General features: G+C 37.2%; 1 protein-coding gene across 5 annotated transcripts in view; it reads right to left on the reverse strand.

Moving 5' to 3' along the window:
- Positions 1 to 23,378, reverse strand: part of LOC129778971 (uncharacterized) — a 533,137-nt gene that overhangs the window by 217,176 nt on the left and 292,583 nt on the right. For all 5 annotated transcript variants that reach the window (XM_055786185.1, XM_055786184.1, XM_055786183.1 and 2 more), the window contains one exon: positions 16,607 to 16,920. In XM_055786185.1, the coding sequence (XP_055642160.1) occupies positions 16,607 to 16,884 (278 nt within the window). In that variant the 5' untranslated portion in view covers positions 16,885 to 16,920. The remainder of the gene's footprint in view (positions 1 to 16,606; positions 16,921 to 23,378) is intronic.

Below are 23,378 nucleotides of genomic sequence, written 5' to 3' on the forward strand. Positions count from 1 at the left end.
ACCCGGAGGATATACTGTATCTGATTGTGCTTGCCTGTTGTTATCAATGACATCAATCACACAGCTTGAAGAGTTTCCAGCACTTTGAAATTCCCCTCAACAAGCGAACTTAGCACAATGCATCTGTGCCTTCATTGTGTCTTCTAATCACTAATTACCGATCACATTAGAGAATTTGAACATTTTTCAACCAGCACCATCCAAACTTCATTCTTTCACAGCATCTAACATTTCCCCGCTGCCTAGCTCAGCTCCATTGGATAGCGGCGGCACTCTTGATAACGTTTTTGTGAACAACTATTCACTCCACCCCCTTTTTCACCACAGCAAGTGATAATGAAAATCAGCCGCCCCCATAACGGCGATATATAATAGAAAGGAGTAATTTTCCCATTCTCCCCCACTGACAGCTGTGCTGTGCAGCGTTGGGGAGAATGAAAGGAGAAACTGCTGGTTGATGATGGCAAAATCCTAATTTTAATGACAAAACATTCAATTTAGACCTCCGGCGGCCATAAGGGAGACGAGCTTAGATTTTGGCATTCAATTAAAACAGGCCGAATCGGTAGGACACACTTAACACGATGTTTCCCAACAATAGAAGTGGCGGTCGTGGGGTCGAAATAAATTGGAACTGGGACGCACCGGACATGTTCGAATTGATTTCATTTAGCATAGTGGCACGGAATAGCGGCTGGTATTATCGGTTGTGTAGATATGGTTTTCGTGGATGGAGGATTCAAATATGATATTTTATATATTAGGGGAAATTCGGGAAAGGCAGACAGGTAGGAATGGCGGACACGCCTGTATAATTGATAAATTACATTTTCATTGTAAATTTTAATAATGTACAAACTTGCAATACAGTGTATTAATACCTTTGACACTTACTGTGTAGAGTAGTGCAGGGCAAAGGTGCGCACCTATCTGTCCAACTCTTGAGATAAAAGCAAATGAAATTCAGTTTGCTGACCAAATTGTAACTATATATATTACCTTCGAAACATAGTACAAGGATTTCTCGAGTTTTGTTTGTAGTTGGACAAAAACATATTTTAATACAAAATGACAAATGCGTACTTTGCGAGGCAAAAATGTGTACTTATTGAATTGTACTTCTGAGGTAACTTGTAACAAAAATAAATGCTTTATCATTATCAGCGGAAGAAGCATCATTACCAGAGTGTGTAGGCACCATCCAGTGGGGGGGGGGGGGGGGGAAGGGGTGTTGTATGATGTTATATGGGTGGAGATGAGTGGGTGTTATTGTCGAACATACCACGTGGAAATTTTTGGGAGGTTGGAGACGGACAAAATAAGATACCCGAAAAAAAACATTTGAAACAGAATTCTTTTTATAACAAACTAGCTGACCCGGCGAACTTCGTTCCACCCATAATTGATATATTGATATAAATCATTTCGAACACTCAAGTTCCCACAGAAATTATTTTTATGTACGTTATCTATATTCGCGGTATATAATTTCTTTTTTGACGTATAAACCTGATGTAGACTAAGTTAAAATCCGTTGCTCCGTTCTTGAGTTAAATCGTGAGAAACGGACGCCGATTCATTTTTATTTTTATAGATCAATTTTATAAAAACATAGTTACCTTTACTTGATTTATTTGAAGCTCATTGTTGAAAAAAACAATATTTATTTGAAGTTCATTGTGAAAACATAAACATAAACGAAACTTAACCGTTATTAAATTGAATGCATGGTGAAAATAAAAACAATTTTCATTTGAAAATCATTTTGAATTATTTTGAAGCAATTGTTTATTTTTCTTCCTCATGTTGGATTTCGGTTTTGAGGATTCCGACGCTTTGCCTTGGAGCGCTGTTGCTTCGTTGCGCTGTTTTGGGGTTCGAAGAGACAGACGATGGCTCCTCATGAAGCAAGAAGCCCAATCCTTTCCTGCCAGTTTTGCAACTTGGTTGAATTCGTGCTGGAGATTGTGATTTCCGTAAAATCAAGCGCCAGACGACGTAAATCTTCGAGAGTCGTACCATAGAAAGCTTTGTCCAGTGCCCTGCAGTGGTTCGCAAGATCCTCAGACTGCTCATTCGTAAATACCTATCTGAATTGCCCTAGGTGCTCGCTGATACATCCCAGCAGAAGTAGAAATGTCAATAAAAGAAGATTCAAATCATAAATCACTTATCGATATGATCCTCTTCCTCAGAGCTGATTCAGAAATACCGAGGTCTGCCGCAATCCGACGCTTCGAGACTTCTTCCCAAAGCCTCTGTCAGCCAGTATTTCTGGAGTACATTTCTTCAAATCAATTTTCTTCTTGTGGATCCCGTTTGGTTGAAAACATTTCATAATTTTTTTGAGAGCAAAATGCCTTTGCCGCACAAGTAATTTTTGAACTAATCGAATTTTTTAAAAAAGCTCTTGAACTTTTTCACAAAAACGAATACGCGCTATCATCTACTATAGAATGAAGGTTTCCTTGGCGGGGTAGTTTCGTACTTTCCAGTTATTTTAGGTAAGTTAATCGTCATCCCCAAGATTGAAAAAAATAAATCAAAACAACGCGAAACTCTTTTTACGTCATAACGTTTTGCCGCTTCCCTGAAATGTATCATGTATATATGTGTGAGCTGCAGGTGTAATAATGTATTAAACGAATGCACTGTTGTCGAATTTTTATATTCGTTTGCTTCAAAAAGGCCAATGCGCACTTTTGCTCCACACTACTCTACACCTAGCTGGCATTCTGTTAGAATTGTGAATAAAAACAAAAAAGTAATTTACAAAGAGCAGCTTGGGGGTCTCCGTAGCCACATTGGTTGCGCGTTCGCTTAGTAAGCGATCGATCGTGAGTTCAAAACTCAGGGCCCTCATTGACCATCTTTGTGTTGTTACAGAATAACTACGTCCACGCAACAATCATCAGCGATGGAGATCGATCCACGGTCGAAATAAGATCGATTCATCCATATAACTGCTCTGCTCTGCAAGAAACATCGGGCTGCTGTTCTATAAATAACTCAACAATGATCAACAACTGTCTCCGCTGTCCGGTCTAACTGGATAATGGAAGAACAGATATAAAACTCTTACGCCTAAATGGCTACTGTGTAAATGTGTACCATATGCAATGGTATAGTAGGGAATAGTCTAACGCCGAAAAATGGCAACTGTGTAATGTGCTAATTATAGATATGATAAACATGTGACATGTACACGATTAAAATGCGGCTCTGTTACAGCTAAAATGCTAATGAGCCTAAAATAAACAAAAGGGATAAAAAAAGAGCAGCTTAATGTAAACTTTCTTCTGCAGAAAATAAGGTTCTCATTGTTGTCGAGTAAATTTTTGGAGTCTTTCACTCCAAGTTTATCGAATTAGCGGTGATGTTTTCTCATTCTTACTCCAGAAATATTGATGAAAATAAATACTAATCAAGTCGGGTAAGACGGACAACTTGATTATCTCCTCCTTCTTTTATTAACAGATGGCCACTAACTACGTTTGCAAGTGTAACCAGATATCATGGACGAATCAGCAAAGCGGTTTTTAAAACGTAATCCGAATTTGTCATTCCGAATGCCGGAAGCCATTTTAGACATTAAAAAAAGAGAAAAATTACTAGGCCCTTCTAGGTGATTCTAGTCTAGCCTTTTTGTTATATTATTTTCAAGGCATATTTGAACATGTCCAAAACTTATCGAGTACATAAACTTGAATTTTCAGTTAGTGTCCATCTTTCCCACCCCAAGTGTCCGTCTTTCCCTACTCAACCTTATTTTTTCAAAGATGCCGGACACATTCATTTTTCAAAATTTCTGCCTGAAGGACAAACTTTATTATGAAAAGAGACGCAGACTATCAATTTTTAGTGATATATAGCTATATATTTTTCTTGAAATTCACGAAAAAAATCAACTTTTACTTAGGTGTCCGTCTTTACCACCCTCCACCTAGTTGAATATGTATATTGACTCTACGCTTTCTTCGACTGATGCAAAAGTTGGAAAGTTGTCTTTTTTTTCACTTAATGCATTTACATTGTTTCGCAACAGGGATGATAAGAAAAGAGTCGGCTTAAAGTTTTGTTTTATACTTCATTCAGAGTTTAGTTTACATTCATGAACAGAGCAATGTGAACGAATTCTAAAAATACTTGGAGTCAACTTTGGACTGGAGTTTCTGTGTGATATTTCCTTTAATTTCTTTCGCTCTTGGTGGGAAAACATTTATTTCGGTTCGCACAGGATGAAATGTCATCACACTCCGAAAGATTGTTAACTTTTCATATAAATCAATAGTTAATAGCGATGCTTAAGCGTTCTCATCAACCGAATAGAGCTGTTGAAGAGCTAGTTTTGGATATCGGTGATGAATTTGACCTGAATGAATCAGACCTACAATAAATTAAAATTTTTGTTGATGAACTGAAACCGTTGGATGCTGCTATTGAGCAACTATGCCGCAACAATGTTAAATTGCAAGAGTGAAATTTAAAGTTTTGTTTTTCAAAGCACTTGTCGAGCAAATCTCGACAAGAAGGCTTATGTATACTGACACATACGCTTATTTGAATAATAAGGTTATCCAAAAACTTTATATGGAGAAAATAAAAACATCGGGAATATTCTTCCAAACAACCTCATTTAAAAAAAAGCTCAGCTTGCTCCATGACAACCTGGGAGCAGTTGAACTCATATCGGTTTATTCCGAGTGAGCCTTCTATGTCTCTTAGCTTTTTGTGAGCTAATTTCAATCTAAGCTGAATGACGGTACGTAAGTTTTGACGTAGGACTACGTTTTCATAAGAGTGCACTGCAATGTTTTCATGGAATAATTTCAACGTTAATAGCAATTTTTGTTGCTAACGGATTTTGACGATTTGCATACCAATCGAATTGTAATTAATGAAGAAACAAAAAAAATCGATATGGACAATGCTTATAATTTCCTTATTCATAATTTCGGATGTCATTTTAGAATCACTTTTCATAACTTCGGATATGACTTTAGAATGAAGTTTGAATATTACCGTTTTAGTAATGTTTTTACAGAATGAATTACTCACTCATACGACGAATATTATCCGACTGCATATCACAAGTCTATGAATACAACTACAGCATGAAATCGTACCATCTCCCATCTCTTTTATACTAACGCCTAGCGCAAGAGTGAAGTTTGAGAACCCACTTGCACAGTGCGTCAATAAATAAATCAAATGAATACAAAAATAAAAAAAAATAAAAATGATAGCTAAACCAATGCCAAATCGGAGTACAAAGAACACACCCATACCACGAAATTTAACGCCCGATTTGTACACCAAAATCCTTGGTAAAAGAATACCCAATACCTTTGGTAATGCAAACATTAGTAGAATGTAAATGAATCGTTTGTTTGAGAAACCCCATAAACCCCATAAACCCCATGAGTCCTTGAGGATACCTACACCGACTATCAAAATTTCAGAAAAAAATAGTTCTACGAACGAACCTCCTTAAATTGGGGTTGCAAATATTCGTTTGTTTGAGAAACCCCATAAGTCCATGTTTCCAATTTTCATCATGGGGTTGAGATAGGTATACAATCTCATTCTTTGTTTACATCTGATGTTATAAGAAGCTTGCACAACTTAACTCAATAGAAATGTCTTCCGACTCGGATTGTGTCCCGGACACGACCCTGAAACGGAAGCGTGGATTTCGGCGGACAGCAGAATATAAAGCGGAAATTATAAAAAGGGCAAGAGTACAAGGAACGGCATACAAAAATTGGAAGGGAGTGGATGTTCCAGGTGTAATAGTGGAAGCGGATTGCAACTGCAGGTAGGTTTGATTGGATGAAAATTAGTGAGGGTAGTCGTAATTAAACAATCTTTCAATCTAGATGCACCAAAAACTGTTGCAGCCTCATTCCGGAAACTGACAGGCAGCGCATTTTTCGGGAATTTCGGAGCTTGAAAAATAAAAATGAACAGGACTGCTACTTGCAACACTTGATAGATCTCAAACCAATAAAGCGTCATCGAAAGAAGAATGGCCAGGATGAGTCAGGTAGACCTTCCAGAGGAAAAACTTATGGATACAATGTTTCTACATTACTCAAAAAAGTCAGTGTGTGCCGAGCTGCTTTTAAAATCCTTCACGGTATTACACCTGAAAGAGTTCGAAGATTGCGCTTGCTGTTGGCAAAAGGCAAGGTTCCAAACGATTTGAGAGGCAAATCATCTCCCGGAAACTCCAAGCCGGGAATTGTAATCGACCTAGTTAAACAACACATTTCCTCGTTTCCGGTAAAAATATTTCACTACACATCGGTCGAGAAACATTATTTAAGTGAGAAGCTTGATTTCACAATAATGTTCAATATGTTCCAAGAGAAACATCCAAATACAAAACTGGGCTACTCGTTTTACAGAAAAATTTCTAAGCAACATTTTAATTTATCGTTCGGTCGCCCTCAAGTGGATGCATGTTGTACGTGTGAAGCACTTAACGTTGAAATCATGAATCCGGTACAGAATGAAACAGCCAAACAAGCAGCTATTAATATAAAAGCTGTACATCTACGCCGAGCCAAGGTATTTTCTTTCCTTATGAGGGAACTTGGCGAACAATCCGATGACAGCGTTGCAGTTATTGCCATGGATTACATGCAGAACTTGCATTTGTCTAATATTCCCGTCCAGGATGCGTTTTATTTGAGACAGCTTACGGTAAATGTTTTCGGTATACACAATTTGAAGGTACTGCTCAATTCTTCGTGTACCACGAAGGAGACGGCACCAAGGGTCCAAACGAAGTGTGCTCATTTTTGATGCAGTACATCACAGAGAATCTGGAAAACGCTAAGCACCTCCACATATTTTCCGATTCATGCGCAGCTCAAAACAAAAATAATACGTTGGCTTTGGTCACTCTGGGGACATTTGAATCCGTTGATCAATATTTCCCGATTAGAGGACATTCTTTCCTGCCATGCGACAGAGACTTCGCAGTCTTGAAGAAGAAGATCAATATGGTGGATCATGTCTGCACAGTACAGCAGTATGCAGATCTTATCAAATCAGCTTCCAAGAACGATAGATTTGAGGTGGAAATCGTTGAGGCAAAGAATATTGTAGACTTCAAATCCTGGTGGCCATTACACTACAAGAAAACGCCTATTTCGTTAGAAAGTAGTGGTCGGCAAACCGCAGAGGACCAAAAAATGCACTTCAAGGTTTCGCAGTTCAACCAGTTTTCTCACTCGAAAGGATTCAAGGACCTGGTGGTGACAAGAAATCATATACGTGACACCAACAGCAGTAATTTTCGGTTTTTACAATCTAAACCGGAACAATTAAGTCTCCCTGCCAATCCTGCATATCCATGTGGAAAAGCTCCGATCAATATAAAAAAAATCGAGGACATCAGGAAGTTGAAAGTATATATTCCGGATGAAGATAATATCTCCAAGTTTTATAACGAAATTTTGACGGTTGGCCTACACGTAACATGGAAGCTCGGGATGAACATGGTCAATAGTCCAATAAAACCATTTAAAAATTTGTTTGCAAATAAATTTTATTATTACATGGCTCATATCCTTATTTTTAACAGCTGCAAAAAAAAATTATTTTGAATATTACATGACTGTAAAATCAGGGGCTCAACAGCGCTAATGCTAAGCAGGTCGGGTTTCCAAGCCGGAGGTTGAGGATTCGAATCAGGCACTATTTTTTTTGGTTGGAAATTCCTTCAACAGCCCTGTAGTATTAGCGGGTATTGCTGTGCTTGCCATTTGAATGCTTTGAAAAGACTAAAAAGGCACACACTAAGAACTGTGGAAGTGCTCAAAGTACACTAAGCTGAGTGACAGACAAAGCCCCGTAGAACTATGTACTTTTCATACATTACGTAACGCAAAAAGTATTTCAAAATAACCTCTATCTCCCTCCATAACGTATTTTTGTATTCCTTATGCATTGAAAGTAATGTGAGCTTCATTAATACTTATTCAATCACCAGTCAAACGCGCCCTCGTTACCGTCACTCCTTCAGTGCAGAACATAATATATCATTAACCCCATTCTTACTTAGTATGAACATTATGAACATTAAAAGTACATGGAATCGAATTGAATCACTTCAAAACCGCTAAATATACCACTAATTTCTCGCTTGTTTGAGAAACCCCAAAAGTCCACCAACTTCGTTCGAAGCGTTATATTTTGAGTTTAACCTGTTATATTGATATGGTGGGCCCAAATAATATGTTTTGGGTCTAATAATCGAACTTCATACCAACAAATTGGAGGACCAGGTCAAAATTTTGAGAAAAACAGTTTTTTGTCGTTTTCTCGCATGTGCGTCATATGGACTTATGGGGTTTCTCAAACAAACGATTCAAATATTTTCTATACATTTTACATATGGTTGGTATACATATTGGTAACATATTACCAACCGAATATCAGTTGCAATACACTTCCCTACCAACGATTGGTACACGGTATTGGTAATTTTGCGGATTTAGGGTAAATGTCAAACCAACGTTGAGCCGTCGGCTTATACTGCCGGTTTGAAATTTGTTGATCATTTTTATCGCGCAATAACGGATAATTCGAATGGCAAAAATGACTAATAATTGTTAGTATTTTCACAAAAAATCCGTCACATATACCATTTTTTTTCTGAGAGTGCAGGAATGTGGTATACGTGTCCGATGAAAAACAAAAAAAATGGTGCTCATTTTTGACGGTTCTGACAAGAACAAAACACTGGAAAAATGTGAATGTTTCCACAGTTTTAGACAGTTTGTCTTTTAAGCAATTAGAGTATCGCAATCAAATGCCAAATTTGGTATTGTACGCATGATCACGCGTAGAGTATGCGGACGAGCAAACATTTGGAGAAATCCGCAGCAAAATCACTCAGAATTGGCAAAATCATCTACCTTACCGAACGTGTTCTGTTAGAAATGACATGCAAAGATTGTTTTAAACGCTTCAGATACAATCAACTTTCTGTGATGATGAAGAAAAATGATGCAGAATGACAACACAACACATAACTCGACAACGTTCAACCGAATGATGCAAAGTAACAGTAAAACAGTAAAACCCTTTTTTGTGCGGTTTTTTGTGCGATATTTTTTGTGCGGTTTTCTGTTCTTGTACGGTTTTTTTGTGTGATTTTTTTTTTGTGCGGTATATGAAAAGAAGCATATTTGACGAATTTATCGTCCATTTAGTTTTTTTTTCGATGGTTTATATGCATTTCAGTGCGAAAAAGCATATTTGCGTCTCAATTATCCACTTCTGAAATCATTCCCTTCCTCACATCAAATGCTAAGTTTTTCTAAGTGTTAGCATGACATGATTTCTAACAGCAACACGTTTCGACATGCAACTAAAAGCATAAAACAGCCACGCGCAACCGAAAAGGCAAACTGTCCCGTCGCAAAGCAGGGAAACAAAAGGAAATTGAACGGCGAATGTCGTGGATTTGAGTTATTTTCTTGGGGGAAACTTTTTTTATGCGGTCCCTCTCTACCGCACAAAAAAAGTTTTTTTCAAACGGTGTACCGAACACGATTTCCTAAAGCTACTGGTGAAGTTTGGCACGATTTTTTATGCGATTTTTTTATGCGGTCCCTATCCCCCGCACAAAAACGGTTTGCCTGTACACTGAATTTTTTTTATGTGACTGATGCATACGCGTGGGAAAAAATCACGTAATTTCGAGCAAGTCGCGTTGTTTTGAGAGAATAGCGTAAGAAAAAACAGGAAGTGGGTTATATCTATGGTATAACCGCAAGGGTGACGTAGGACTATCGTTGATTTAGAGATCATTTGTATGAAGTTGAATCTGAATTCATTCTGAATGAATGAATATTTGGAGAACTTCGAAAACGAGAGCGTTACGTTGGAGGCACAAGGTTTTATGCATCCAATATTGGATACGGAAATATCCTACTGATGGGGAAGAATAATCTTCAGAAGCTATCCTGTTGATTGCGATTGATTGAAAAATCACAAAACCTAATGTATTTGGTCACAGTGTTACATGGATAGAAAACATTAAAATAAACTCTTTCATATGAATGTAATTTTAAATTCCCAGAGGAACTGGCAGATTATTTTCAGTAACGATTAGATATTTCCACATTTTCCTCGATACTGGAAGCCCACCAGTGGTTAATGCTAACTCGAGAACCATCTGTTAATAGCACTTGATTGAAACATATTTGGTCACAGTGTTACATGGATAGAAAACATTCAAATAAACTCTTTTACATGAATGTATTTTTAAATTCCTAGAGGAACTGGCAGATTATTTTCCGGATCTTTCTCGATCCAAACGGAAAGAATTCCGTGCGTGTATGTGTATGTGTGTAGCGGCTGCTTCGAGATCTTCCCGGGGAACCGTTTGTAGCATCACTCTCCTCCTGATGGATTCCCTTCTGGCCTAAGGTGAACAAACAGGCTCTTGGTGACACCGTTCATCCGTGCTTTCATGATAAATGAAGAGCTTCACCACAACAGCGACAACATGCTCCAATCGCTGTTCAATTAGAACTGAGTGGATTTCCGAGCGGCGCTCGCTTATATACCGATTGGTGATTTCAATAGCCTATTTTGAAAGCAAATTTAAGACTATTGAAACAAGTTGTTGGATCAGAAAGGAACAAGTATAGAACGCGTAGACATTTTATCTTTCGAATGAAGTATTTATCATACCATTTCGTTCAGTTGTTTAGGAGCTATTAACACTCAAAATCTCGGTCTCCGGCGTAACGCTTTCGTTTTCGAAACTTTGATTTTACACCCCGGTATAGAAATGAAAGACGTAGTCCTACGTCAAAAATTGCCCATTCAACATTGTAAAACATCGCGTGATTTCGAGAGAATCGTTTAAAAAATATCACGGGAAAAAAATCGCGTGAAAGAAGAATGCAGTGTATATTGCAATGTATATTGCATAGCAATATAAATTGTATAGCAATATTTCAGCGTTTTTAATGCTTGTAAGACTGATATCAACATTGTAACACTTTAAGGACCGGGAAGAAATATGTAAGACATACACCTGGGACCGCACGTTTTGACTTGTGTGAAGTTGCTTGCTTTGCTTGTAAGTTTTTAAGAGGCTTTAAGCTTTGCAGTTCATTCGCCTTTATGCGTGAAGTTAGCGGATGAAAGTTCAGCGGATAAATGTTTTTGTTGCGTGCAAGTTTCTGTTCAACGTTTTGCTGGATTTAATGAATAATGAATTAATCAGTTGAAATAAATTGATTGCTTATCGAGTAACATCCCTCAAAATCATGCTCATTTGATAGAGAATTGAATCAATCATCTTTTCACATAATTATTTTTTTTCTTGATCGTGACAGAGAAAAGTTATAGACTGGAACGTGAGCATGGGTCAATATAGGAAAGTATACGGAATTTTGAAAATCAAAAAATGTTGTTCGAATTCAGTTATCGAAGTTATTCGATAGAGAAATAATCCGAAAAGGGTCTGAGAAAATTTATAGGTCAAGTTGTATGGGAGGGAGTCAACCGCGAGTAATCGATTTTCTACCTTCCTAACCATAGAATTAGGAAATTGTTCATATATAGTTATTAAAATATAGTTAAGGATTCGGCTCCTTAAAACTTATGTAACTGAGCCTGTAAAAATAAACGAATTAATAAAAAATAAGTTGTATGGGACAAATTAATTATTTTAAAGAAAATTGAAAAAAAATATTTGAAAGGACCGAAAACACATTCTCGAGATAGTACTCATTCGATAAAGAATATTTTTATTTATCTTTTGCCAAATTTTCATTGGTCCGAAAAGGGTATGAGAAAAGCTATTGGCCAAAACGGGGGAAAGGGTCTGGCTGGGTAAGGAAGTAAAAAGTAAAAAAGGAAGTAAAAATTACTATACCATACAATTTCTATAAAATTCTATACAATTTCTATACAAATTTGACTATTTTCGAATCCCTAATCCCTATCCATCTATGGTGAAAAACGTACCTTACAATTTTTTGCACGCCATTCTCAATAGCTTTGAAATAAAAAATTTAAAAAATACTGAAAGTGCATCTTACTATGATATATCGAGAAATTTAATCAAAAAATAAATTCCTAAAAAATTGAAGTACTAATAAAAATCTTGAAATATTGTTTTTTTTTAGTATTTAGAGATTCTCTACTCATATTATTCTTATTTAAATGTGTTCCTACGCCTTTTATAGATATGTGTGATTTTTTCAGATAATAATAAGATAATTCTCCTATATGGTTCACTATAAAACCTATAGTGAAAAAATGAGTTTTTCTTTTTTCTCATTCTCAATACGCTTGGAAATGAAAATTTGAGAAAATACTCAAAGTACATCTACTACATCTACTGCGTAAAAAAATCCTGGGTGTATAGAATTTTTCGATGATTATTTTTTGAACTATTTATTATCAAATACGAATTCGAAATTTTCGTTCATACAATACTATCTCAGTACTGAATGGTCCACAACAACGTAATAGAAATCAAATGAAAGATAGTTGATAACGTTAATTGGATTTGCTATCTTTGAAAAATACAAATTTCTCTGTAAAATATTCCGTGTAAATCCATGTAATTCCGTGTAAATCCGTGTAAATCCATGTAAATCCATGACGATGGATGAAAGTATTCTCTATCCAATGAATATTATATCAAAAATGTGTTTTGGGTCCTTTGGAATAACTTTTTTGACGTAGAACTACGTCTTTCAGGAAGGGTGCCAAATCAGAAAACAGATCACGTTTTTATTAAATAAAATTAACGTTAATAACTATTTTCACTGTGAACGAATTCTCATGATTTGCATACCAATCGAATCGGATATTCTCTAAGATTTGTTTGATATGCTATACATTACAAATTGCTAATCTCTAAACGGTTTAAATTCATGAAAAGTGTATGAACTTCCTTTTTTCCCATACATTTGTTCTGCCGATTTGTGTGCTAACCCTACCCTTTTTTCGAATGCTTATAACTCGAACGTTTCTTAACAGCTCAGAAAGATGTTTGCATCAATTGATAGGAAATATTTCTACGCGTCTATCACAATTAATAAATTGTTATTTTTCATGAGATGAACAATTGAATAACTGTAAAATGTCAAGCGTTATCGAAACGCCCTAACTGCTAAGTTTTGATTGGCCCGATCTACGGTTTCCCCAACACAGACTTCAAAATCGATGTACCTGTGGAAATCCGCTTTGCAATTATACATGCAAGTCAGGAGTATTTTTGTTCCCACCGAGCTGTCTTTCCCTAACACGGACTTCAAAATCAATGTGCCTGTGGGAATCCGCTTTGTCAAAACATGCAAGTCGGGGGTATTTTTTCCCACTGCGCTGTGTTTCCCTAACACGGACTTCAAAATTAATGTGCCTGGGGGAATCCGCTTTGCAAATACATGCAAGTCGAGGGTATTCTTTGGTGTTGAGTATTTTTGTACTCGCTTGTCTTGTGCAGACCGGAATATGTTTCCCTAAAACGTACTTTTAAACTGAGAAGCCTGGGAAAATCATCATTTCAGATACTAGAGGCGAATGAACTTTCGCGGTTTGAGAACTACGTAAACATGAGATGTGCAATAATTTCAGAGAAAAAGGTAAAATACAATGACCGTTTGACAATTCTTCCGGTCACATATTTTGGTAGTCCTAGGCATCATATCAAACGTAAAAGGACGTTCATTAAATTTATTTGTAACGAAGAACATAATCTATTACAATAATTTAGATGCATTCTAAAATAATATTCGAAGTGGTAAACGAGTGAAGTGCATAATGTTGGGTAGTTCTACGTCGAAAATATGCGGTCGTATCCTAGATACAACCCCTTACAATTTATAAATTTTCTTTAAATTAATTAATTTCTCCCATGCAAGTTGTATTGGTTTTGGACTATAACTTTTACTAGACCCTTTTCCGACCAATGGGAATTTGGCTAAAGATAGATAAAAATATTCTATATCGAATAAGTACCATCTCGAGAATGTGTTTTGGGTCCTTTCAAATATTTTTTTTCAATTTTTTTTAACATAATTAATTTCTTCCATACAACTTGGCTTATAATTTTTCTCATACCTTTTTTCGATTGATAAAATTGTGTCTGGAAGATAGGTCAAATATTTCTCTATCGAAAAACTGCGATAACTCTATTCGAACAACTTTTTTTAATTTTCAAAATTCTGTAAATTTTCCTATATTGACCCATGTTCGTCATGGCTGTCACGATCAAGAAAAAAATGAATTATGTGGAAAGAGGAATGTTTCAATTCTCTATCTAATGAGCATGATTTTGAAGGTTGTTACTTGATAAACAATCAATTTATTTCAATTGAAATAATTCATTATTCATTAAATTCAGCAAGACGTTAAACAGGAACTTGCACGCAACATAAACTTTTATCCGCTAATTTCATACAAATCCGTTAAGAAAGAACGCGAAAACGAGAAATCTCGTGAGCGGTCCGCAAAGTGTCAATGTGCATAAACATTCATCAAAATTAGCGTTATAAGCGTTTTCAGAACGCGGTTCTACTTGTTATACAGGAGTTCTTCCACGTGGTTTCTCGGGTAGGCCTACTTCGCATACTTGAAATCTTCAAAAAAGAATTAGACTACAGAAAAAAATTATTCTAAAACTAAAGTTCATTATACTGAAAAAAATTTTTTTTTGAAATTTTCTAAATATATGCATATATATATGAATAGCCCTTATAATTTGCAACAAGCCGTCCATATTTCGGAAGATGAGCACTTTTATAGGGGAAAAGTTTTTCTAACAAAAACTTTTTTGTTTTCTTTGAAAAAATTACAACTAATCCTAATTTCGTTCAAAGTCATGATAGGGATATAGCGTATTCGAAAAAGTTTTAGATATTTTAAGAATATAAACTTTTGTCGAAGACGTTAACTTTATATTTTTATATCTATCTGGAAGATAAGGCATTTTTGTATGGAGATTCCTGAAAAAATAATGTTTATTCATTATATTTTTTGTGTAAATTTTCGCGTTTGACATGTTCTTGACATGTTTATAAATAGAAGAATGTTTTCAAAATATGTAAATCGTGATATTTTATACATAAAAATGTTACGATTTCATTGTTGTCAGAAAAAAAATTTTCCAGTAAAGGTGTCCATCTTCCGATGTATGGACAATTTGTTGGAAATTAAAAGAGCGGTTTTTTTTATATATTTTTGAATATTAGAAAAAATACGTGAATTTTTATTTTTTGAATTATTTTTTTTCCTACATTTCATTCTTTGTCCATAATTTGGTGGGTATCGTAGTTTTTTAATTATTAATTTTAGTCAAAAATTGGGAAACATTTTTTAGCCCTTTTCAGAAAGTAGTTCAATTTTTTTTTGAAGATGCAAATCGACACTTCCGCCCCGGGTGCGACGCAGACTCTTCCGTGAGTGCAAAGGTTTCTACTAGTAAAAAATTGAGAAACATTTTTTGGCCCTTTTCAAAAAGTAGTTTATTTCTTTTTTGAAGATGCAAATCGACACTTCCGCCCCGGGTGCAAAAGCTTCACTCGACGCCACTATGTCTACGTGTGTCTATGTCTATGTTTAGTTTTTTTGCAGTTGTAGATTGTAGATTGTTTTGAAAATAAGTGAATTCTATAATAGTTTGAACATCGCGTGCGTTGAAAAACATGGACAATTTAGTAAATGTTGCTGACATTCAACGCAACCGCAAAAAAAAAACGGAAAGGAAATAAGCGTAACGGAAATAACCGCAGAGAGAAAGACGTAATTTGAGTCGGCCGCCGATGCGCCATTGGATGCAGCGGCCTCTCGCAATCACTCTCATAGATGTTTGCTTATATTTCCTTCGCGAGTTTATTCCGGGAATCGACATTCAAATGAGGTAGAAATAATACTAAGGATTACAGATGGAATGTGAGTTCAAGGTGGGTGAAATTCAATTGAAATACTCGTGAATTCATCTGTTAACAAGAAAATTATAACGAGATTTCTTTTTGGGTTGCGGGAAATTTGATGCGAGCTGCAATGAACATATTGTACCCCGATTATCCAGATCGTTGTCGAGAACCTGGCTAAGCGACAGTTCTTGTGTAAGCTCACGGCTAATGCGACTAGTTGAACCCAATATTTGTTGAGTTCATGATCGGTCAGGGATTTTCTCAGGTTGGAACTCTTCTTGACATACCATGGAACAAATAGGATCGCGTATTACCTAATAGTTCGTTAGATATAGATTCCATGTATGTGGCCCAAGTAGTATTTTTTTTTCTTTTATCTTGGTTGCTGGTTTAGTTTGATGCTACGAAAGTAATTTTCACTCATGATTTTTACTTCAAAAGTGTATTTATTCTCTCCGAAAATCTGTCATCCTATTTACTTCGTGTGCCCGAGCTGGGACAAACAGTTATTTCTCCGGGGAGCTGTTTCAGTTTTGCATCAATCAGAAAACAATCAAAAGGAACAAAATTTCTTGACGGATAAGGCCGAACTTTTGCGATTTTTAGCTGGTTTCTGCGTTTTACTTCCAATTATAAAAACAATTGTCTCGGAGGAAATAATGTGATAGTTAGGTTACACTTACTTGCAATAGTAGAGACGCCCATCTTTTGCCGTGTGTACCGTCCAGCCATCCTTGAGCGTATCCTGCAGCGTCTCCAGATACCGGCTGGCATCCTGGATGGGGGGCGTCGATGACGCACTGGAGGACGATGTCAACGATGAGGGTTGCTGCTGGCACGAGAGCAGATTCACCGGCAGTTGGGACTGTGGGTGGGTCGACTGTTGGGGCTGGGGTGGCTGAGGAGAAGGCTGCTGCTGGTTTTGGTCAGCACTGAGCGTATGCCCAGGCTGTTGAAGCATCGTTTCTCACTCGATGATGGCACCGTGGTTACAGGTCTGTAAGTACAATGTAAAGATTCCGATTTTATAAATCTAACAATAATAGAATTTTATATTATTTGAAACACATATTTGTAAACACAGGAAGCACTCTCGGTTTTCCGCTATAATCCCTCGTTTTTATTCGAGGTCCTGAAGCAGCCGACGTAATTCCCCCCAACGCTACACATTATGCAAATTTTATGACACGGAGCGCTTGTTTGCATTTCGAAAACATTTTGTTTCGTCATTTTGGGAAGCAGATCAGCCCAGCGCACCATTTCGCCACTGGCTTTTTTTTACATTGTTTTGTTTGTTTATTTTGCATCCGTTGTATGTTTAATCGGATAGAGCGAAAAAAAAACTTCCCACAGCATTGAGTTCCGACAATCGCTACACTGTTGTGACACCCGAGAGATATCGTGTTGCAGACATTTCAAAATCCCCGTTCCCGAGTGGCTCTACTACCCTGGATATCCGCATGAAACCACAGCGATGACATGAAAAATTAATCCCGCCCTGGGAAAGTCGATTGAAGTACATCGAATCTGATGATGCTGGAGGGCAATTTAATAGGAGAGATGGGGTTGTCAGAAGAACGTTCTGAAATCCATTTTTTCTGTTTTGATTTGATAGCTTGAGAGAAGGAAGAAAAAGCGAATCAAAGAACGAGTTCGAGAGAAACATAAATACGTCACGGAGGAATCATTGTGCAACACACTCACTCCCACACACACACACACACATACATACACACAGGAAAGGATACATTTCCACCAGTTCGAGGAGATTTTTTGTTGTCGGATTTTGTCAGCATGTACAACCCACAACTTGTTACTGAAATGAGACACATGGCTTCGGGGCGGGGCGGGTAATTTTTCATTGCAGGGATGGGGTTTCGGAATTCAATTTCCATGTTTCAATGCATTTCCCAGCGGAGCGTGCCGCCGTCTGTTAGTCAGTCTTCTCCTGTGTGCTTTACTGACAGGATTGCAGTGATTGGAAATTTGATTCCACTAACTGCTATTGCACGGCAACGGCTCCAATCAGAACCATTCGGTACGGATCAACTATTGGCACATGATGTTACAAGGGTTAGTGATTCGAGCTGTTCGAATATAATTAGTGATTATGCACAACGACAGCGTTTCACAATAGTTGCACCATCGTAACGGTTCAATTCGAATTGTATATATGATTTGTCACGTAAATGCACTGTCATCACGCAGGATTCCCGACATTTAGTGTACAATCCACGAATCATGATCAATAATCTTGATCAATCTTGTATAATTGAAGACAATTGTAATTAGCGGGAAGTTATTTTACATGTCTTACTATTTGAAGGCTAATACTTGTACGAACAAGGAAAAATGCACGTAGAAAAGTTAATTAATAAATTTCGATGTACTCTAAAATAATATTCGAAGTGATAAACAAGCGAATCATTCTTGGACATGTGACACGACCGCTTAGGACGTAGTTCTACGCATCCGTTTTATTTAATTTGCTTGTTTATCATTTCGGATATTATTTATAAATGCAAAGTAATTTCATAAATCCTTCTTCATTAGAAAGCTCATTAGTTCACTAGTTCTAGAAAATTGTTTCTTGCATTTGCGAGAACGATACACGAACTGGTCTTATGGCGCAATTTGTTTTTTTTTATTGCAATACACGCATTTAACTGCGTATTCAACGCGCTTCTGGCGGTCTTCTTCGCGCTTGACACACACACTCGGCCACATGCAATTGAATATTTGTTCCACCAGTACCCATCGTTATTCCACATCCCATAACCACTTCATTATATCTTTGGCAATCCATTAAAATAACAAAAATGGCAATATTTGCATGTATCAAGTGTCATGCTTCATGTTGTTCAGTGTTGCCCCAGTGGTATCGCACCTACAGACATCTTCCGTTCATCGCTATTCAACCAGCACCAAACAAGCGTCCCACAGAGAACGCACACGGCAATTCACAGATGCATCGATGAAAATGGAACATCGTTAGGGTGACCATTTATGGGAAAACGTTTCTTGAATTCTCGATCAATTTGTCAAATTGTTCAATGTCCAAAGTTAACAAGCTAGGAGATGAGTTGCCATACAAATGAAACACAAATTTCTACATTACTCGAGAATCAATCAAGCAAATGAAACCAAATTAGGCATATGAAGGTTTTAGGGTGCAATAAATGTTTCTATGGTGGTAAGACACTCCACCCCTCACCCCACACAAATGAAACACATTATACAGTCAATCAATTTTCTAATTGCAATGCATCATAAACGTCATTTAAACATATTTCAGAAAGCATGAATACTTGATAAATTTATTTGTTCTAAGCTTTGGTACATAGAGGAAGACAGGGTAAGACACCCATTTTAAGTAAAATACATTCACAAAGTAGTCACGTCTGTTTTCTTTGTAATGAAATGAGCTGAAACGAATTCGAATAGCAAAGACCAACAAAAATAACAAGAGTTCTAAACGCATTTATATTACAACCCAAATAAGCGAGGTTTATTTTGGATAATTCTTGATTCACTGCTTATATTTTTCGTTTCCGATGTGTTTCTGCTTTTATTTTTTTAGTTTTTATTTTAATTCAAAGGTTTGCATTATCTTTAAAAATGGAAGGATTTTGCCCCGTTATGAGATGGATTAGAAGGTTGGACTCTAATATTAAAAAATATTTTTTAACATTTGTTTATTCACACTCAATCGATAGCTCTGATAATGTTTGAGAATGTATTGAAATTTGTACAATGAAATTAATTTTATAATGCCTCAAAAGTGGAAAAATGCGAGGTTTTCGGTGCTAAGATCCATTTAATGATATTTATAATGAAAAAAGAAAGTTATAAGCACAGAATAATCCTACCAATTGAAGCGTTTTCCATGATTTTGATGATGGTGGGTTTTACTGACGTGGTACGTCTTACCTTGAGTTCCCCTATCTGAAATACATCCGCCAAATTGTCCAATGTCCAATGGCGGCATCGCGCTCATTGATGCTGAGAACAAGATGAAATCCTTATTCATTAGAAATAGTGGCGTTGAGTTGAGCTGACTGCTGACTGACATCGAAAGGATTGTCAAGAAATCTACATATAAAATGATTTATAATTATTTTCGGAGTAAACATAACACGTTACCGAAAATTGAAAACAAATATCCAGATAGAGCCTGAGATATTTGTTGGCATAATGGCAATGCAAATTTCATATGCTCAGAAGAGAAGCATTGCCTTTTCTTGATGTTCAACAAAATAATTCCCACGAAATCGAAACTGTATGAGAAGCAAATTTTGAGAACTGCGGATAATGTGTTGTGTTGTGGGAAAATTGATACAATAGAACATAGAATCAAGATGTGTAAATGTAGTAAGATCATTTGGGATAAAATTTTAAATTAGGCTAAGTAAGTGAGACTGAGACGATCCAAGCGAAAATCCTGGGTATATAACTGCGAAAGCATTGAAAGTACTCCAACCGTTGCTAGATTCAATAAGACTCTCGCAAAAGACCACTCAAACGGACTAGGTTCCCTTAAAAAGGACGATGGTTCGTTTACAAAAACTCCCTCAGAAGTACTAGACTTACTGATGAAGACTCACTTTCCGGGATCTACATCTGTCCACTCGAATACAAATCCTGGCTATAATGACGACATAAAATGCCCTCGATGGCACCCCACAAGACCTGAAAGTGCGAAGGGTGTCGCTAACATAGTTGCTGGGTTAGTCTTCACGAGAGCCAGAGTAGTTAACGCGGCGAGATCCTTTCTACCTTACAAATCTGCAGGTGCAGATGAAATTTTTCCAGCCCTGATTCAAAATGGAGAATCAAAACTAATTCCACCTCTAATCGAGATTTTTATGGCAAGTCTGATACTAGAGCACATTCCTTCGATATGGAGACTTGTTAAAGTAGTTTTCATTCCAAAAGCGGGGAATCGTGACAAATTACTTCCAAAGGCATTCAGACCAATTAGTTTATCATCAATACTGCTGAAAACTATGGAAAAAGTATTGTATGAATACATAAAGTCTGTATTCATGTCTAAATGCCCATTATCTAAATACCAGTTTGCCTACCAATCAGGCAAATCCACAGTAACAGCGCTACACACGCTTGTAACAAAAATTGAAAAATCTCTCTTGTCAAAAGAAACCGCTCTATGCGCGTTTCTTGACAGCGAAGGTGCCTTTGATAATGTTTCTTATCTGTCAGTGGCACAAACTATGAGAAAAAGACGCTTCGATAACTGCATAGTCAAATGGATCCAGGGCATACTCACACATAGACGAATCACCTTGGAGCTGGAGTCATCAACATATGTGATTGCAACGAACGAACGGAGCCCACAAGGAGGAGTTTTATCACCCCTCCTTTGTAGTTGACGACCTTCTGATAAGTTTAGAGGTAAAAGGATTCGAAGTTGTGGGTTTTGCCGATGATCTAATGGTACGAGGCAAGTTTGACGATGTGTTATCGAACAGAATGCAGATGGCCTTAAACTTCACACAATCTTGGTGTATCACAGAAGGTCTGAGCATAAATCCCTCAAAAACAACAATTATTCCGTTCACCAAAAAGAAAAAACTGCATCTGCAGTCTTGGGGGAGAGAAAATGAAAAGCAGCGCTTCAGTGAAATATCTGATGTAATCTTAGATGCTAAATTAAACTAGAACACACACTTAGAATCAATACTCAGCAAGGCCAACTCAGTTCTATGGGCATGCTCTAAAATGATAGGAAGAACATGGGCCCTAAACCAAAAATGGTTATGTGGGTTTACACTGCAATTGTGCGGCCTAGGATATCCTATGCCTCACTTGTATGGTGGCCGAAGACTAAGGAGACTGTAGCTACAAAAAAACTAAACAAACTCCAACGACTAGCATGCGTTGCAATTACTGGAGCAATGCGAAGTACTCCCTCAAAGGCATTGGAGGCTATCCCTCACCTGGTACCTTTGAACATTGTTCAGCTAGAGGCTAAAAAAAGCGCTCTAAAGCTTGAAAGATGAAAAAAAACTAGACGGGGACAAAACTGGTCACTTGAGCATCCTGAATCTTTTACCCATTGGACCAGCCTCAGAGATGAACAATGATTGGATGGAACCTAGGACCAATTATGACATTCCATACAGAGTGATCGAACATTCTCGCTCAGTATGGGATGAAGGTGGCCCCAACGTTCGTAATGGTTCAATCATGTTCTGCACTGATGGGTCAAAAATGGGAATCAGAACAGGTGCTGGAGTGTATGCTCCCCGAACAAAAAACTCTGTGGCTATGGGAAACTGGCCAACAGTTTTTCAGGCAGAAATAGCTGCAATAATAGAATGTCTAAGTGTCTGCCTCAAAAGAAAGTATAGACATGCTAACATCTGCATATTCTCTGACAGTCAAGCGGCACTTAGAGCTCTAAATGCCTTCAAGTGCTCTTCAAAAATTGTCTGGGAATGCATTTCCCTTTTACGGCAATTAAGTCAGAAAAGTTCGGTACAATTGTACTGGATTCCTGGCCCTTGCGATATAGAGGGCAACGAGCGAGCAGATGAACTTGCCAGGAATAGCTCAAACTCACCATTCACTGGTCCAGAACCATTCTGTGGACTTTCTCACTATGTGTTGGAAAGCGAGCTGAAAAAATGGGAAGACCGGGAAGTGACAGCCAATTGGATGGTTGCAAAACTTAAACAGGCGAAAAAATTTATTACGCCGAGTATTAAAATTACTCAACAGCTGCTAAGCCTTAATAAAAAAGACTTAAGCACATTCACTGGTCTTGTAACAGGACACTGCCCGAGTAAATACCATCTTTAGAACATAGGTTTAGCTCAAGATGATATTTGTCGCTTTTGTAACTCCGAAAACGAAACCTCGGAACATTTGCTCTGTAATTGCGGAGCTCTAACTAGACGCAGACTTCAACACCTTGATAAAGCTATTATGGAGCCCAAGGAAATTTGGTCTGCGTCGCCGATCAGGATTATACATTTTATCAAGCAGATTATTTCTGATTGGCACCTATCACGCTATAGCTTTCAGTCTACTCCTTCATCAATAAGTAGTAGATAATCTTGAAGTGTAGTATAAAAAAAGGGGTATACCACAATAGTTCAAAATAATGGACGCAGTGGTTCACACCCAACAGGGAAAAAAAGTTAAGATCCGATACTCCTCGTGTCCTTGGTACGTTTGTATGGATGAGTGGGCATATGTATGAATGATTAGAGCGATTGAGAAGCGTCAACATGGGTAAACGGTTCCCAATAGCCAATACTGTAGAGCATTAGGAAACACAGAAAGAAATTTCATTTGTAAAACTTTGTGTAAACCATATTAAAATTAAGAACAGTTATGTTTTGAAAGAGAATTGAATCAAATAAATCCGCAGTCCTACGTCAATAATGCGGTCATAGTCTTGACATTACTATAATTTTCACAATTTTTTTT

This window comes from Toxorhynchites rutilus, chromosome 3 (genome assembly GCF_029784135.1).
Source record: "Toxorhynchites rutilus septentrionalis strain SRP chromosome 3, ASM2978413v1, whole genome shotgun sequence".
NCBI lineage: Eukaryota > Metazoa > Arthropoda > Insecta > Diptera > Culicidae > Toxorhynchites > Toxorhynchites rutilus.